Source organism: Meleagris gallopavo, chromosome 1 (assembly GCF_905368555.1).
Source record: "Meleagris gallopavo chromosome 1, MGAL_WU_HG_1.1, whole genome shotgun sequence".
NCBI lineage: Eukaryota > Metazoa > Chordata > Aves > Galliformes > Phasianidae > Meleagris > Meleagris gallopavo.
Window position 1 is genome coordinate 104271041 of NC_139404.1, and position 18694 is coordinate 104289734.

Genomic DNA, 18694 nt, shown 5'->3' on the forward strand with positions numbered 1-18694 from the left:
TCTCATTCTTGCACACAGTTTTCCCAAGCCTGGTCTCTTCTCACTGGTGACAGGAGACAGGATGAGGGGAAATGGCCTCAAGATGTGCCAGGGTAAGTTTAGCTTGGATATCAGGAAAAACTTCTTTACAGAAAGGGTTGGTAGGCATTGGAATAGGCTCCCCAGGGAGATGGTTGAGTCACCATCCGTGGATGTGTTTAAAAACCATTTGGATGCGGTGCTCAGGGACATGATTTAGCAGAAGGCTGTTAGAGTTAGGGTAATATGGTTAGGTCGTGGTTGGACTCAATGATCTTTAAGGTCTTTTCCAACCTGAGTATTCTATGATTCTATGATTCTATTACTTCATAAAACGACCTTTCTAATTGGAATTCTACAAGACAGCTCCATACAAACCAACAACCTCTTCACAGCACTGTAACCCTCGTTACTCCATAGAGCAAGCCCCTCTCCTGCCAGGCTGGAAGGCACTCAGCCATGTGCTGGCACAGCCTCCATTACCCAGTGCTGGGAAGCCAGAGCCGCAGGTTTCAGATGCCTCCTGCTCCCGCAGGCCCGGCAGATAACCCCGTCGCCTAACGCTGACCTGCCTCCCCCCATCCCCCACAGCCAACCCCAGGATGCCCCAAATGGCGCATCCCTAAGGGCCGCCCCAGGGCCACGGCAGGCCCCCTAGCTGCCCGAGGGGGCTGGCAGTGATGTCGGTGGCCAGGTGAGAGGCGAGGGAAGCTCCCTGAGGGTTCTAGTGCCCTGAACCACCATGATCACAGATTGGGTGACTGTCTTGTCATGAGCCTTCCCCTGGCAGAACAGCATGGGTTGGGCTGCCCCAGACCCCTCTTCGTATCAGAGCTTTTCAAAAACAAAGCCAAGAACCAACCATACCACTCCTGGTAGTGATCAAGTTCTACAGCCCACGCCGTGATAAATGTGCTTGTGTAACTAACTGAGTGACCTACTGCTTTCAAAGAAGCTTTGCTTTCCCTCCCTAAGCTGAAAGGCAGGCGTCGTTGCTTCATCACTTGTAAAGCTTAGAAGGACCCATGACAATTCTCCGGCCCAAACATTTTTAGCACAGGCCGTTGGTGCGGTTTGCATTTAGCATTTCATCGAGAGGCCACATGGGTGTGGTAACAGTCTAGATTTTTATGTTCTCAGGGCTCACTTCCATGACAGTCCCAGCCTCCACCTCCTTCCCTTGTTAAGTCCCTCTGCTCGCAAACAGGGAAAAATGAATCCCTCTTCCATGTGCCCTGGCTCAGCCGTTCTCCAGGAAGACCTGAGTCAGATGTTTGGTACCTAAACCAAATACCTGAGGAAGGTGGGGAAGAAGGAGACAATTGCTGGAGGGAGACACACAGTTACTAAACCAGCCTAATGTAAACAAGATCTAAAGCAAGAGTTCAAAGTTATTAAAACTAGGGGAAAATGCCAAAGAAGGAAATTCTTCTCTGTTCAGTCACCCAGCTCCAGAGCCAATGAAACCTGCTTTACCATCCCTGAAAGATGATTTATGAGCATGTTTTCACTCTGCAGACAACAATAACAACAAGGCTGCTCTCCATGGACTTTTTCATCAATGGAACTCAAAGTGCTTCTCAAAGAAGGTCAGTGTCACTGCCCATTTGCAGATGAGGAAAACGAGGCACAGGAAAGAAGGGATTTTGTTACAACCATCAGCAAGTGAGTGAGCCATAAAGAGATCAAGTACATTCACTGTTAAATTGTCACTCAGCAGCCACAAGTGCAAATTTTGAAAAGGAACTTGTGACAGGACATAACTTACTGTCTCAGCAGGGGCTCTTCCCTAATCTTGTTCTCTGTATGGCACGTGGACCCATTTGAAAGAAAGACACACCTAATTATACCACACAGGCCTGGATATGAGCTGGAGGTGATGGAAGAGTGCATTTGAGCTGGACAAATGGAGAGAAAGCGATTCCAAAGGCCAAAATAGGGGGAAAAGTACAGTAGCTGCATTCAATACGGCAGTGTAACAACTGACAGGGAGATAAGCAACTTGTGGGAGCTGTGTTAGTTTCTAATGGTGGGTTGTAACTAGCAGCTGGGAGCTCTAGATTGTAAAGCTTCACAGTGTATGAGCTGTGGTAGAAACAAGAAAAGAGACACTTCAGGAACTTAACTCTGAGGGATGCTGAATAATCACTGTAAGATGAGGTTATTCTCCTTGCAGCATCCATCTCCATTAGCATCACAGAGGAGAACCTCATTCCTAGAGTGGTTTAGCCCTATCACCCTAGATTTGTTTGTTTTATCAGGATAAAAAACAAAAGTTCACAAGTTTTGCTTTTTCAGCAATTCACAGCTTCTTGCACTGGAAGGGTAAATTAACTCTCCTACTCTGGCACTTTGTTAATGAAAAAACTCATTTTCTTTAGTAGTACTTTATTTTTTTTTCCCTCTTTGCTGGTTGCAAAATCCAGGTGGCAAGGAAAGCAGACAGGAAACTCAGTGTTTCTTATTTTAAGATTTTGAATAAATTTGACTTCCCACTTGCCTCTCTTTCCCCCTGCAAAATAGACTGAACGTAACTCATTCTTCGCCCATGCATAGTTCCTGAAACCACTGGGCTGCCCGTGGGAGGCAAACCTCAATACGTCTGTAGATGTTATTGCAAACAGGGCACAAAAATATCCCTTACAGAAGTGACTCTCTTCCACCCACTCTTGTCTCGATATGCTGTTGTACCAAGAGCCTTGAAGAGTGGCGGAATTCACCCCCTCAAGGAGAGGACCTCAGCAAGGGGTGATGCTTCTTTCATCTTTAATGCAACCACGCTGGCTGAATGGACACTTGGAAACCTCTTGACTATATCTCATAATTGCATATATGGTTTGGAAAGGTCTGGATGAATGATGCATCTTAGACTTCAAAAGAGGCATAGAATAATCATCCTGAGACCCAAGTTCCCTTGGTGCATTCACCCCTTTCCAGTTTCCCCAGCGTTTTCTTTTCCTGTTGTAGGCTGCCTTTGTGAGAATGAGAAGATGCAAAAACCTGCAGCAGAGTTATTTTGAAGAGTGATCTATAAGAGGATTTGGATAGCATTGGAATCACCTGAGAGTTCAAGTAAAGTTTGAGGAAAACAGGCAGAAATTATTGTAACTTGGAAAGATCTGCGAGTGCTTTGGACAGTGCTATCAGACATAGGGTTTGATTTTTGGGTGGTCCTGTGTGGAGCCAGGAGTTGGACTCAATGATCCTTGTGGAGGTTCCATGGCTCTGTGATTCTATCTCCTGCGAGACAGGCACCAATGGAGACATGACAACAAAGATTGCCCCAAAGACCATTGCTTGAGACACATATGTAGAATAAATGTGCTTTGTAAACTGGGTATATACCTGTAGTTTTATCTTTCAAGTCATGCTTTGTGATTTTCATAATTTTTGTTCTTTTTAATTCTCTCCTCATTTTCTGGCCTCTGTTCACAGCCATGGACTTACTAACCTTTCTTGAGGAAGCAGTGCAAGCAAAGGAGAAGCCACCTCTCTAGGGATGAGGAAGAACATTGGCAGATATTGATGTCTAAAGGAGAATTACTGTGCTTGTAAGACTTCAGAAAGCAGAAAATGTCAAACATTTTGCTACACCACAATGAGATGGGACACAAATATTTTCCAGTAGGCGATACGCTTAAAGACCCAGGAAGGTCAGAAAATATACAGAGCATTACAAAACAGCCTTACTAACTTCAAAGAGATCACATTTGGAAAGAGAGGAATACAAGGCAAAATATCTGCCACTTCAGCACTCTTGGACTCAAGTTTGCAAGGCCGTCCAAATGAGATCACAGGCATAGTCCTAACAGCAGTGAGCAATAGCTAAAATGCCTGTGTAGGATGAGCTTGCTGTTGACCACTCATACCTGGAGCTTGTTTGAAATACTTCTGATAAACTGTGGTGCAGCACACTGACTCACCCCAACTGTATCACCAGCAGTGCTGCCTGCTTCCCACGGACCAGGATTCCCAGTTAAGCTGGCAGACTGCAGCCCTTTGGCAACTAGGATCATTTCAGTTTCAGTATTTTCAAAAGGATACAACTGAACATTATTTCAAGACCACACGGACAGATTTTTTGCTGTGTGCTGAAACTTTTGGAAATGTGCCTTTCTGTTACAAAACAGAAGAACTCTTCCTCTCATCCAGCCCCCAAATCATAATGCCCATGGGATGGACATGCTGGCATCTGCCTGTCTGTGCTCAGCATCTTTTCCCCTTCCCGCCATCCCCCATCCCTTCCCAAGTTGTCTGTACTGAACTGACATCACTGAGCTCCCAGTCCTGCAGAAGGCTGGAGAGAGATCACAGATGCATGATGGTGAGGAGGGAGTGGAAAAGAAAAAGAAAGGGAGGAGGACAGTTGCTCAGTAATAAAGCCTTCTTCCCCGCCTCTGCAAATTTCGCTGCTCTTTTACATAGGGAAAGCAAAGTAGGACACTTTCCCCATGTAAAATAATCCATTCTCTATCATAGACTTTTAGAAGAGGAGGAGTGAAGTTTGCCACAGAGCCTTTACAAACAAATTTTACTATGTCAGTGAAGATCAGCTAATTTTCAGCAAATTTTGAAGGACTTCCATGCCTTTGTGAATGCAATACTCACCTGATGCATAATGCTGTTGAACTGCTGGGATCCTTTAAAGAAGGCCATATGAAAAGGCTGAGAAATTGTTGGTGTTAGAGGTCCCTGAAGTACCTGGGCTGTGGTCTGTGGGATGGATACTCAGAAAGAGCAGTGAGGCAGTGGCACAGGCTGCCCACCGTCCCTGGAGATGTTCAAGAGCCATGTAGATGTGGCACTGAGGGATGTGGGCTGATGGTTGTTGATCTTAGAAGTCTTTTCCAACCTTAATAATTCTATGATTCTGTGGGTTTTAGCATCCCTCATGCTTCTGCCTGCTGAGCTTTGGGGACCAGGAAACCTGTACACTTGTACCTGGGATGTCCCTGCACACAGAGACTGGAACTGCATTTTGAATTGTTGGGTCTTGGCACTGAGTGGGTCTGATTCGAGAATACAGTGGCAATGGCAATATGCAGCTGGCTGGCATAAGCATCATGAAGTGCACCCAGACCTCAGATCTCCCTAGGGAATGAAGTGCAGGCACCTCAGAACTCCCTAGGGAATGAAGTGCAGGCTTCCTTGAGTGTATCTTGGAGGATGGGTCAAGCGCAGCAGCAGCAGAGCGTGGCATGAAGGCTGTAGTAGGATTGCCTTTAAGCTTCCACAGAAGAGCTGCAGATGTTACTATATTTAGGGCATTTGAAAGTAAAACAGCCAGAGGCATTTTTTACATGCTGCAGGAAACAATTCTGCATCAGCAGGGAACAGGTCTCTATCTTCTGACAGCCACCCTAGCCTTCAGAACCAGTGTTTATAAAGTCCACAGATCAGACCTAACCCCCTCTCTGCTCTGCAAGCAGGCTATGTTTTAAATCTGTGTATTAGATTTTCTTTCTAAATTGTTTTATCCTCCTCTCACAAACCCAAACAATTCCCAGACAGTGACTCGTGCTGACTAATCCAGTCTGGGAGACTTCTAGGTGTCCCTGTAACTTAAAACCAGAAAACAAGCTTCCTAATTCAGTAGCTAGACATTCCAATGAAGACCTGCAGGTTCCGAGCCTTTTTATTTTCCTTCTCCTCAGAGTTAAACATGCTTTTATCTGTACAGAGTCTCCCTCCCCCAGCAGGCGAGAGCTACGATGAGCTGCAGTTTGGACATTCCTTCTCTGAAACACTGTCCACATTAGGATTTCTGCTCCACAGGGCATCCCGGTGGCAAAGTTAATGTCAGTCCTCACCAGAGTTAAACAGGGATGAAAGGTGCTGTCTTCCTGCAACTGGGGGGTTGCATCTTACACACCTGCAAATACCCTGTGTTGGAAAAGTATGGTGGGACACCATTAAATAATATTTTTGGCCCATTTACAGTTCTGGACTGAGTCATACTTCAGTGATGTCTGGAAACCACAGTGTCATTACAAGGTCTTCCAGCATTGTAGCAGTGGCACTGCTGATAGGCTTATAAGCTATGAATGCTGTGAACAAGATCTGTCTCAGAGCAGCTAATGCAGTTTACAGTCAGTTCCGTGACCGCACACATAGCACCAATACCAGGATTTTTGTGCCTGCTCAGAAAAAGAATACAACTCCTGGGCACAGTACACTCACCACTAATCCAAGCCTGTTGTCTTGTGTGACAAGCCACTGAAAAGAGGGAAAAAAGCCACGTAAACCAAAGGTAACACACCTGTGTTGTCTTTCCAGGACAGCTGTGTTGAGTCGTACAGTGCCTTTCAGGCGGATATTATTTAATAAGCTGCTTTAGCTCTGAAGCCTGACTCCAGAGGGAGGGGTTTCCTCATTGCACAAGTCAAACAAAGCAGTGCAGAGAACACCCATGACAATGGCCTTTATAATTAAAGCCCGTCAAAAGCTGTCAGTCAGGATGTAAGGGTGGAACAACAAGTCAACAACTGTGTGGGTTCACCCCGCCAGCCCCTCCTCTCACAAACAGCAACCTCCAGCCTTTGTATTCCTCACCTTTTTGCTCTTTCTTCTTCCTCCCCCTCAAAATGCTAAAGGTGGGGCTGAGCTGGCCTTTCTCAGCTACCAGAGGAAGGCATGGCCAAGCTACCTGCCTCACAGGGATGCCCAGGGGCAGCTCCTCGGAGAGCAGAGAGTCCAGGGAGGGCAGCTGCCTCTGCTTCCTCCCCTCACCCTGGGGAAAACAGGTAACGTTGGTCTGAACTAAGGGAATGGTGGAATGTGTGCATCATGTCCAAGTGGCCACTGCAGTCCTTCGCCTTCCCCTCCCATATGAAATGGAAACTCTGCTCATATATAGTCTTCAAAATCTAGCTACAAATATTTCTGCTGAGTTGCCCTTGGGCGTAAAGATTTTGGTTTTTGTTTTGACTGTCACTATTTATAGCTTCTCTTCCTGCTGTGTTAAAGTAGAAAACAAAAAAAATCTGTGCTCTGCTTGACCATCCACCTCTGAAGAAATGCTCTTCGGTTTCAGGGGCTAAGGAGAAAAATCTTTGTGGTAGACCCTTGCAAAAATGTAAATGCAACACTGCTAGGATAATGTGGGATTGTGCCAGAAAGAAATGTCATGTGCTCAAATTGAGCAGTAACCTTGTCAGAGGCGTGTGCTAGCTCAGCCTAAAGAGGTTAGAAAGAGGTTAGAAAGTTAAGTGCTTGGAATTCAGTAACTTTTCTCGTAGTCCCTTGATCCCAATTTTAAAATGATAATATGACTTATCATTTAGGAGATGGAATGCTACCTGACGAGATGTTAAATATACCTGTTAGAAAAAATATACGTTTGCAGCTTGTTTTTCACTGAGAGAAACAAATGAAAGGTAATCTTTGCATTCATATATTATTGTATAGAAGTAGACTACTGAAAACTTCTTCAATATGATGCAGTGTACTCTGTCAGGCTAATACTAGAAGATTTTATGTGTAGATACAGGGGCTTTCAGATTGAACTTTCATTATTGACTCTTCTTTTTCTCTATTTGAAAGCTTGATTTCTCCCTTATTAATGTTTCATTAACACTACTGTTCCATTATTTATTTAAAGAGAGAGAAAAAAACCAACAGTGTTCTCAAAAGTAGCATGACTTCAAACTGTCTGTTTTGGTGCTCCTAAAATGAGATTCAACTCATCAATATCAAAAAGGATCCAGCCCAAGAAGCATAAAATGAAGGAAGAAAAAAACAGATATAGGAGATTTTGGACCATTCAAGAATTTAATCAAGACGTTGGAGATACAATTCAATTACCAAGCCTCTGTACATGCAAAGTCTCATCTGAGTCTTGTTTTGATGGTCCTACTGGATAGCAAGACAGGTCGTTCTGCATCAGAAAAACGTCAATTTAATATTAAAAAAGCAATAAATAGATTTAAAAAAACCCACAGAGATGTATTTTTGATGTTGTGAGTGATACACTCTCAGTATCCTTCTCCGATGGCTACTTTTCCTGTGACAGTCGGTTTCTCCCTGATGAAAGAACGCACCAGGCCAATGTGCATACTTGTCAAACGTTTTATTTGTCATTCACACTAATTATGATATTGAATTTACAGAGGAAACTGTGGTACAAAGAAAGAAAGAAAGTCTTCATTAGAACTAACGCAGCAGTCCAGCTGCTCTGCGTGCTAGTTGTAATGAGTTTTCCCGTGGAGCTGGACACAGCCATCTGTATGTACAGCAAGAGTCTACTCTGACGTGGTATCTAGAGACTTTCTGTAGTGGGGGAAAAATCTACTCTATTCTCTTTTCCTATCTGGTTCCAAAAAACAGCAGCCCCCCTTCCCACCCCCGGAAGAAAAATCCCCTGTGATCAAAAACCAAAAAAGCAAACTTCCAGAACCTGGTAGTTTCCCCTTCTGGAAATGTTCAGCATGACAGCGTCAAAGGAAAATGTGACTGTTCCAGTATGCTGCAGCATCTGGTTTGTAAACAGATCCAGTAAATGCCGAACGAACACACTTTGATGCTGTCCTGATAGGAGCGCGTCTCCCACTGTGCCCTCCCCTCTGACTTGCCATGCCACCCCCTCAGACTGAAAGTTGAGTTTGTGTTTGAAAGAAAAGTGTGTAACTGTCACACCCAGGATACCACAAATAACCCACAGATTTTTGCACATTCATTTCTCCCCTACCACAAAAAAAAAAAAAAAAAGTAAAAAAAAAAAGTGAAGAGTGTTGAATAGAGACCATGCTATAACTGTTTACAAAAGTGAATAAAATGTAGTTAATCTCGAAGCCTAAAATAACTAATTTGGAAAGAAATAAGTCTCACTAGAGTATGTAAGCAAACAAAAGTAAGTTCATTAAAAACACAGAAAAATGAGAAGAAAAAAAAAAGCGGAGTAATTACAAGCACTAAATATTTTGCTGTGAAGCTTTTGAACTCTATTTACATACATAAATACAAGTAACTCTGTTGATGCAATCCTCTTAGGACAAGGAGAAAAATGCCAAGTGATCAGTACTGACCAAGCAATGTTAACAAAAATAAAACACAAGAATGTTACAATGCAGGAAAGCAAGAAAGTGTTTTGCCCAAATTGAAAATGATCCACTTATCCTGAATCTTCAAATACATTAATGGAGAAGGTCATCCAGAAAGCAGTAATGAATGTTTCAAGAGTGCAGGCAATTCGGAACACTCTGACAAAGACTGTGGGCCATTTGGAGGAAACCGTTTTTCTCCTTTCCAGAAGTTTATTTGGCATAATTCTGCAAATAAAATCCTTAGTAGCAACGACGCTCCCTGCGTCTGCCTCCTCTTGCACTAAAGCTCCTTCACTTTGCTCTGGGAACCAAATGGGAACTCTGGAAGTGAGCAGAAACGCTGAGAGCAAAGTAAGGGGTCTTAATGCAAACAGGCGGTCGGCCCTGTGTTTACTTTGGAACTGCTTGACGAGGCTGCCTCTGGACAACAAGCTGTGTCTTGTGAGAGGAACACACAAGCTGATAGTAGAGACTGCCATCAACTACTGCACGTCGGTAGGGGAAGGAGCCTAAGGCACTCTGCTGACAGAGACTTGCAAAGGGAACCACAACAGTGCTATTCCATTCAGCAACTGGGATGATAAAACTATATAAATATATATATATATTACATATAAAAATATATACTTATACACTATAATTTGGAGGCATGTGAATGGGGGAAGTGTTTTACCTAGCTGTCCTCCTTTTGCCTGCCAAGTGCTGTTTAGATACGAGGGGAATGACATAGGAGTGTTTTTACAGCCTCAGAGAGCTTTGCTGTCCTGAGCAGGGCAGGAGATGGCTACAAAAATAGAGATTTGAGCGAACTGTGGTGTCTCATAAGCACTTGTGTGAATACACTGTAGCTCACGGTGATTAAACAGACTAATTGCACGGGATAATAAACTTAGATGTTCCTCTGTAAGGGAGCACTGCATTGTTCTGTGTTTGATGTGCACAGAGAGGTTCGACTCAAGAGTTGCTGGCAGTGATGGTGTGTGAGGAGGTGGGAAACCCCACGTTCTGGTTGTGTATCAGAAATGGGGTTAGTGCTGTGACCAGTTCCGCACTTTCTCAAACCGTTCACACCAGGGAGTGTAAAATTAAACTTCCACTTCAGGGCAGGTGTAAAGAAAGGAGACATGTAGCCGTAAGAAACGTTAAATGTTAGGCCTGACCACTGGGCCGGCAGACTGGGCTCACCTTCCCCTCCCTGACAATTTAGTTTCAGAAGGGGATAGTACAACACTATGGGCTAAAACAGGCAAAGGCTTCAGCAGACAGCAGTCGTGGATGTGGGGAGAGACTGATGTGAGAGAATCCTTACCACAGCAGCCTCACCTCTGCCACTGGGCTGGAGTAACCCAACCACCAGCAGCTGTGCCCTGTGCGGCTCCTCTGCGGTTCCTCACCCTCACCTTTGGGTTCCCACTCGCAGTACTATGCACTTGGGTGGTCCAGTCACAAGGCAGACAGGAAAGCTGTGGTCAGTGGGGATTTGAACTGCACGGAGAGTGCGAGAGAATGTGTAAAACGGATTCTGCAACAGAGCTACTGTTTAGTGAGGAAGGACTTTTTTTTTAGGCTACTGATGAGGTGAGATTCCAACTATGTAAGGGTAGGGTCTCTGTATTTCCATGTTCAGCAAGGTCTCCATACTTCCAAAATGCATTTTTAATTGTTCTGATATTGGTTTTGATGCTTTCTGCCTTTTTTGATCAGAGCAAACTCTAGAAAATGATAAATTATATTACACTAAATAAAAGCACGAGGCCATGTATATATTTTAGCAGAACCATTTTGAACTTTTGCTGAGATCTCTTGAAACACCCCCTATTTTCTGCACAAAAATGACCTTGTTGACAATGCAAGTTCTTCAATTTGTAACTTTTCAATACCAAAGTGCTACTGCATCTGACTCAAACAAAGAAGCAAAATCATATATAAAAAAAAGAGAAATCTTGAAAAACAAATGGTTTTAAATAAGTCCAGCTGTTCTGCTGCCTGCAGCCAAGGATCTTTTTAATTTGAATCCTTTTCATTTTTTTATTTTTTTTTAAACATCAAACACTGATCTGAAGTCCTGCTTTCAAATACTCTCTGAGTTGACCTGCAATTGTTTCACTCATTTAAGACGTACATTAAATAATAATCAGATCATTTGGAACGCACACTTGTCAACATCAGCAGTCTGTAATTAATGAGTAGTACAACAGCTGCGTTCAGACCAAACCCTCAAATAAAATAGTGCCATAAACTTTACAGTGACATCTGATATGTTTGTGCTGTAACGATGGGCAATGATGACGACTCTGTATTAACATGCTCCTACTACAAGCCATGCATATTTGCTACAGGACCAAATAGCTTGTGCATGGGTTTTAAATCTCCTTCCTCTTCCCTAATATATGGTGATGGAAGAACCATTAAGGCCCCTTCTTTGCTGGCCTGCTTTCCAGATGAACTTGACTTTGTTCAGTCTGAGCTATTTTGTGATGCACGAATTGATCTCTTTTCCAGTATACTTGAACATGGCTCTACTACTGCACAGAAATCTTGGCTCCACTGAGCTGGGAGCAAGTCTCACATTGATTATATCAGATTCTTCTTCACTTCATTCCTGCCATGATAACTGTATGTTGGGTTTTGATTTGAAAGACTATGAAGCCTCTACCAAGAAGCCAAGGGAAGCTCAGCACAGAACAGGGCTGTATGGGAACTAACGTAGTTGAGGGAATACAAAAGACTGCCTTACGATATAAGTACCTCCTGAGTACTGATCCTGAGCATCACCACTGGTGACGAAGGAAAAATGAGGAAGGGCTGTGGAGAGATGACTCCACTGCGGGGAAAGGCACAGTGCCTTCATTGGGACTCTGATGCCTCAATTGTTTCAGTGGGAGTGGGGCATCTAAACAGCTCTGAGGCTCTGGACTCACCTAGCTGAGTAAAATGAAAGGGAGATAATTGTAAACAATATTTCTAGGTAAATAGGAGGTCACTTTACCCATCGTTATTCCAGCCTTTTTCAATGTGACAAATTTGACTTTGGCTGCTACCAAAAAAAGGCAATTGCTGATCTCTTTAATATAGGCGTACTTAAATAATAATAGTATCAACAAATAAGAAAAGTCTAAATATCAAGCATAAATATCATCAAAGTAGTACAGTAGTTGAAAATGACCCAAAGGCTGTAGCCGTTGTATTAAAAAAAAAAGTCCAAGAGAAAAAAAGTTAAATTAACTCATTGAAAAAGGGGCTGATTCTTTCAGTTGACAAAGCAAGAAAGAAGCAAGCGTGATTAAAACAACAACAAAAAGTAAAATCTCTTTTTTTTTTTTGCGATTTATAAGGTGCCAAGAGAAATTAAACAAATTAGATGCAAAGCAGGATGAGTTGCATCCTTAAAAAAAAAAATAAACAAACCCAAACCAAAAAAAAAAAACCAAAAAAAAACAGCAATAAAAAATTCCATATTCTTTGGAATACACAACGTGGTTTTAAAAAAAAAAAAAAGGAAAGGAAAAACTGAAGTCCAACATATAAAACCTCTCATTCACAGCATTGCTAAAACAGAAGCGTTCACAGTTTCCCTCTGGGAATCTTCCTATACTTCCTTATAGTTAATACGTCCATAAGATGCAGTAAACTCGTTAAATTTCTGTTAGGTCTTAAGTCTTAAAAACAGAAGTGAACTGAAACTCTCTTTAGGACTGTGGAGACCTTCAAACCTGGGCATGTTTGAAAGCCACAAGCCTGGAAACAGCCTGGATATCTTCCTACTCACCCTCACTACCTACAGGCCACCAACCTGAATGTCCTCCTTTCCAGAAGCTCAGCCCCCTGGGGGGTACCTTGCTGGCATGGCATCACTTCTCCAGACATGCAGCTGGCCCAATGCACCCCACTGCTCCTGGGACCGCTGACTTCTGGAGAGTTTGCTTCTGGAAGTGATGTATGAATATGGCAGGGCCCATAAGCAAGACAGGTGTTTATGGGATACCTACGGACATCGGTAAATCGAAAGCACGTTAGTCCTGGCCTACGACTACTTAAAATGCATTCAGTATGGCCTCCAAACCGCTTCCTCTAGCCTTGCCGTGGTACCCATGTTGGTTGGGGAGTTGCTGTGGCTCCCTTCTGCCTCAACCACATCGCTTTGGTTGGGAAGGTTGGGGTTGAGGAGTGTCGATCCTGTGGAAGCATTGGTGCAAGGGGGGTGGATGCGCGGGGGGGACCGGTCTCCTCCTGAGATCATGGAGAACTGATAGGACCCAGCAGAGGTTCCGTAGTAGAGGTGGTACGAAGGTGAGCTGGTCTGGAATGGGCTGCCTTGGGCCTGAGAGGAACCGGGATATGGAGGTGGGAGGTAAGTGTGGTATCTGGTGGCCGTGGACATAGCAGACATACCGATCCCTATCCCCGAACTGACGGGTGTTGGCGTGTAGGTGAACGCTCCCGGGTAGTGCATCCGAGGATCAGAAATGGAAGGGAGCGCAGAGAAGGAGCGGTCAATCCCCACTCTGGGGTCACTGAATGCCGTCAAGTCAGAAGCACCTGGATTGCATGAAAGGAAAGCAGAGACTGTCAAACTGGCAGAGCAGAAATTCACCTCTGCAAGGCAATCATCAACATCAGAATTCCGTTTCACAATAAACTAAAGCAGTGTTGCCACGGAAAGAACTGAGCTATCCCACACCCCATCTCTAACACACAGTGCTAGCAGGTCTGGATGTTTTGGATTTACTGCAGTAAAGCAGCAATTAAAGAGGAGTGCCAAGCTCTCACCATGTTTTGTAGGTGTACGTGCTTGCTCACAGAGACCTTACAGCACATGCAATTTACATTTCCAGAGTGCCCTCATCCTCAGCAGATGGGTGGGGAACATGGATACGGATCTCAGCCTTCTTGCTTAGAATCAAGACTCCTCACCACAGACACTGATAGGACCTAAATACAAATTGTTCAGCTTCTGCGTAGTCTCTCCTTGCTCCCAGTTTTATTTGCTGACTCAAACGGGAAGCTCCTTGGTGCACACACTGTCCTTTCAAAATACACAGGTGAGCTCTACACACACAGGCTTAGCCCAGCTGTTAGCATTTCGCAACACAGTTCTACACTGTCTCTTTAAACTACCAAAGTCAGAAAAAAATCAGGTTCATGTGAGGTCCTTATATGTGGGTCTTCATATACTGTCTACATAGTCGTTACTAATTTCCAAAAATCTTGGCTCTAGTAAGCATATAAAAAGGGATAACAACAGCAATGCCTTTTGAAAGCAGAAAGCTACATTTGGGAGTTGGGCTTTTTTTTCCCTCTTTTAATTGTACTAGAAATCTTTCTCATCCTAAGTGAGCTTTTTATGGGATGGCCAAATTATGCTCTGTTTTGTCTGACACAGGTGAAAAGATGTCCAGTCCCACCATCTCCTTCTCTGACGTGCACAGATTAAACAAGCAGAGCAGATAATGGCCTCTCTAGAAAGGATCTTCATCATGACTCAGATTAATGGAAGGTGTCAGTCCCTAGAGCTAGCAACTATGCGTGATTAAAATTACTGCAATCATAATTAAGAAAAAATGTTTCCAGAAGACAACTTCTTCCATCAGACAAGGTGTGGAGTCTGCAGAAGAGGAACCATATGCTGAAGGAAATACTCATGAGAAGAAGCAGAGAGAAAACAAAGCTCTTGGCTCTGGCCAATTTTAAAGCTAGAGCAGACACACTCCAGCGCCAAGCACTGAAAGCTCGTCAACTGCACAGCCAGCATTCTTTGATGAATTTATATGAATTTCTTAGAAAAGCTCTGACGCATGTAGTATGCTTCCTTTTTCAGTTTGTCTTCTGTCTTTTTGACTTTTGGAATACCAGTGGGACCCTTGAACACATTTCCTTCCCCCAAGCCCCAACACCTTTAGATTTAACACGGTAAGACGGACCATGGTGTGGAGTGATAAGAGCTTGAGGGTGGTTAAGGCCAAAGGTGACATCTGACAACCTGCCAGATATTAAATGGTGCTTCCACACCTCATTCCTGAGAAAGAAATCAAACTTCTTAAAACTGCCTAGACACATCACTCAGAGGAGGGCTGCTTCTGCCTAGTTTGGCAAAAAGCAGAACAGAAGTTAATGTCAAGGTGTTTCAAGTATGTGTGATACCCTTTGTCTTTTGAGGCACCAAGTCTAAAAGCCCTCCAACCTGCTGTTTGTTTAGACAAGAAACATGATTTTTTAAAGTAAAATCCTTAATGAAATAGTTTACTCTGATTATTCAAATGAGAGCAATATGTATGGCCAAAGAATATACTTTTTGGAAAAGCCATGTGCAAGGTTGGATTATACGTCTCTCATTCATTTTAGGAAATTTTCTGCTATTGAACACACACATATTGGTTCAATATGTGGGGTTAGAGTCAGCAGACGGTCAGCTGAGCACGGTACAAACCAGGGGAGTAGCTTTCACTTTCAAGCTGTATTTTTATGCTGGCTTGTAAAGCCCTGCAGTAATATTTCAGAAAGATGTAACAAGACAGTACAGCGCAACACTTAACATGTCAAAAAACACCATCCTGCATGCAGCATTTCCACCCATAATGTATTCAGACCATGTACTCTGGTCTGAATTTTGAGAGAAGGAAGGAAACAGAACCAAAGTATATGTGGCATTCATTTCTTGGCAGATATGACAGCTCCCCAGCTATCTCAACTATTTTTATAGTTCCAGACATCTACAAAGTAGCCACTTTCTTCTGTTTCTTTCTCTTTTGAGAACATTATGTTGGGACCCAAACCTTATTTCCTCACTCTTTGCAAAAATCCCAGTCAACTAGCTGAGATGGCTCTCCGCAAAAGGCTCAGAATATGCTTCACCAGCAGTAGGGAAAAGCTGCAGCAGCACCCAAGGACACAGTGATCGCTGTATGGGCATCCCAGCACTAACAATTTGCAGAGTCTCACCTGAGAGGCGGCTGGAAAGCTCTGCAGTGAGGGACGTCATGCCGCTGGCCCTGCCAGGTGATATCGGTGTGGCAGGATGCACCGAGGGAGTCGCGATGGAGCCCAGATACTGGTAGGATTGGTCGTAGGACCACGGTGGGGACGGCTGCACTTGCCTTGTGTCTGCAATGAGAAAGAGACCTATAGGTTGATCTGAATGATAAAACTTTGCAATATTTAAGATATGAACCAAACCATGTGGTGGGTGTAGAAATTTAAATGGCAACGCGATTACTTTTTGGTTCCATAATCCCCTTTGCCAAGAGACCTGCAGATGAATTGCTTCCTCAGATACTAGTTGTACATCTGTGAGTTTTGACTGGTTGATTTTTTTCTTGCAAAGCTTTCTACTGTTTCATGTCGTTGGGAAAAGCAGTCAGGGAAAAGGCTTTGCCGGGTGAAAAGCCTGCTCATTACTGAGCTCCATTAGTATTTCAGGCTGTGCAGTCACAGCCCTTTTTGCCAGAAAGACACGTCCTGCATGGCACCATGAAGACAAAAATACTGTACTGGGAGTGCTTCTGTGAAAGCTTCTAAGTAGAGAGAGCAAAACAAGATGGAAACGTGCCAGTGTGGGAGAGAAAGAGAGAGGGAGTGAAGCTCATCTCCAGAAGGCAGATTCCTAATTGGAGGAATGGGACTGGGGGAATTTGACTTCCTCCACCTTTTGAAAATCTCAGCCTGGATTAAATGAAGAGCTATTTTGTACATCTTTTTTTTGGTACTTATTATGTATAACAAACAGAAAAAACTCAGAGGTATGGGTGCACCTATTAGCAGTGGCTGAACTTCAGAAATAGGAACCCCTACGCAAACTCTGGAACTGCTAAGCTGAAAATGCAGATGCCCAGTGTGTACAGGCTTTCAGGAGAAACTTCTGGTTCTTGGAAGAAAAATCTGAAACTGCATAGATGCGTAAAACATTTACTTAAATATGGAAAACCACTAAGCTATTATTTTCTAGCCTCGAGATGTTTGAAATCAAAGATGCATAGCTGGGAGCTTGCCCAAACCAGTTGCACCAATGTAGAAACAGTCCTCTTTTGCTTATTTAATATTTGCATTTGAAACTGGCATTTTCGAGTGTATAGAAATGTCTAGTTATTGCACAACTCAAAGTGAGAAAGATTCATCCTTCCCTTGCCTACCCACAACATTTTTTGCTTTTTTTAGCAAAATCTTTTTCCATATTCTTCAGCACTAAGCGCAGTCTCCCGCAGCTCCATCTAGCTAATTGTCTCTTTGAAAGAATCCAATGTTGGGACAGACTGCATTCAGATAAAACTGATACCAGCGTGGAAGGGAAATTTCCCAAGTCTGAGATGAAGGACTTTGATCTTCCATCAGAAAGCCCATCTGGAAATTATTATTCTGTTGTGCTTTATGGAGATGAGTTTTACATTTTGTTTGTTTCACCCGTTTAGCAAGGAGGATTTATACAAAACTTGGAGCCTTTCAAAAATAGCTAGCAAAGGCAGTTGCAGAATAAAATAAGGTGTACTAAAGATTTTTCAAATCGTTAAAAAACAGATATTATTAATATTTAATTTTTTTCAGGCAGACTTCCTTAAAAATATTCAGTTGACTCACGTTGTTTTAAAAGCAACATCCAATTGGAATAAATGGATTTTAGTAGCAACAAACAAAAGGGCACAGGCACAAAGCCTGCTACATTCTGAACTGTAACATCACCTCGTTGTTAATATATGGCCATTGCTTATTAAAGACAACAGGGAAAGAGACGGGGGAATTCAGTCTCTAGGGGTAGCGTTAGGATACATACCACAAAGCTTCGGAGCAGTGAACTTTGTAATGGCCTGACCCCAAGTATTTTACTTCTAAAACGGGGTTAATTAAATGTGGTTGAATATTAGGAAACATTTCTCAGAGCGATGATGCAGTGGCACAGGCTGCCCAGGGAGGTGGTGCAGTCACCATCCCTGGAGGTGTTGAAGAGCCGTGTGGATGTGGCACTGAGGGACGTGGGCAGTGGGCGTGCTGGGGGCGGGCTGATGGTTGGACTGGGTGATCTTAGAGGTCTTTGCCAACCTTAATGGTTCTGTGGTTCTGTGACTCCCTTACTTTGGTGTCAGTCCCACTGATTTCCACTCAGGAGCTCTGCTGAGTGCTGGAGCCACAATACATGTGCTGGAGGACACACCCAGCCCAGTGTGGAGGTTCCGCAGAGGCAGTCCCTGCCTGAGGCCTTGTGGGAGCCAAGACTGCTCTCCCTCACCTCTCTCCAAGGGCTTTGCCCAGTGCTGTCATTGCAGAAGGAGGTTTCCACTGAGGCCATGGCCTCTCTGTTTTCCTGCCTTGTCAGGAGGGAGAGCACTCCGCACTGCTCCTGTTTTCCCTGCTTCGTGGTGGCGGGGAAGCTGTTTTTCAAGTGAGGAGTTGTGGAGCACATCCCAAGTTGGCTGTATCCCCAGTATTTGTTCTTGTTTGTTTTGCAGCTGAGTGCCTTTGACTGGAAATGTTTTATCACTAGCTCACAGGTCCTCAGCTCCCAGCACTGAAGGGAAGAGGGGAGAAGTCCCACCCTTGTTTCTCAGCCTGGGGGAGGACACGCTGCCTGCTCCCTTCTGTTACAGCTTCCATTAATTGGCAGGGCAGCTCTACCCTTCATTTTTCCTTTGTCTCTTCCATTGCTGCTC

General features: G+C 43.8%; 1 protein-coding gene across 2 annotated transcripts in view; it reads right to left on the bottom strand.

Annotated features, from left to right (window-relative positions):
• Nucleotides 1-8071: 8071 nt before the first annotated feature.
• The window catches only part of RUNX1 (RUNX family transcription factor 1), a 152934-nt gene continuing 142311 nt past the window's right edge, over nt 8072-18694 (bottom strand). For both annotated transcript variants that reach the window (XM_085242631.1, XM_085242623.1), the window contains 2 exons: nt 15999-16160; nt 8072-13598 (listed from right to left, as the gene is read on the bottom strand). In XM_085242631.1, the coding sequence (XP_085098757.1) occupies nt 13105-13598; nt 15999-16160 (656 nt within the window). In that variant the 3' untranslated portion in view covers nt 8072-13104. The remainder of the gene's footprint in view (nt 13599-15998; nt 16161-18694) is intronic.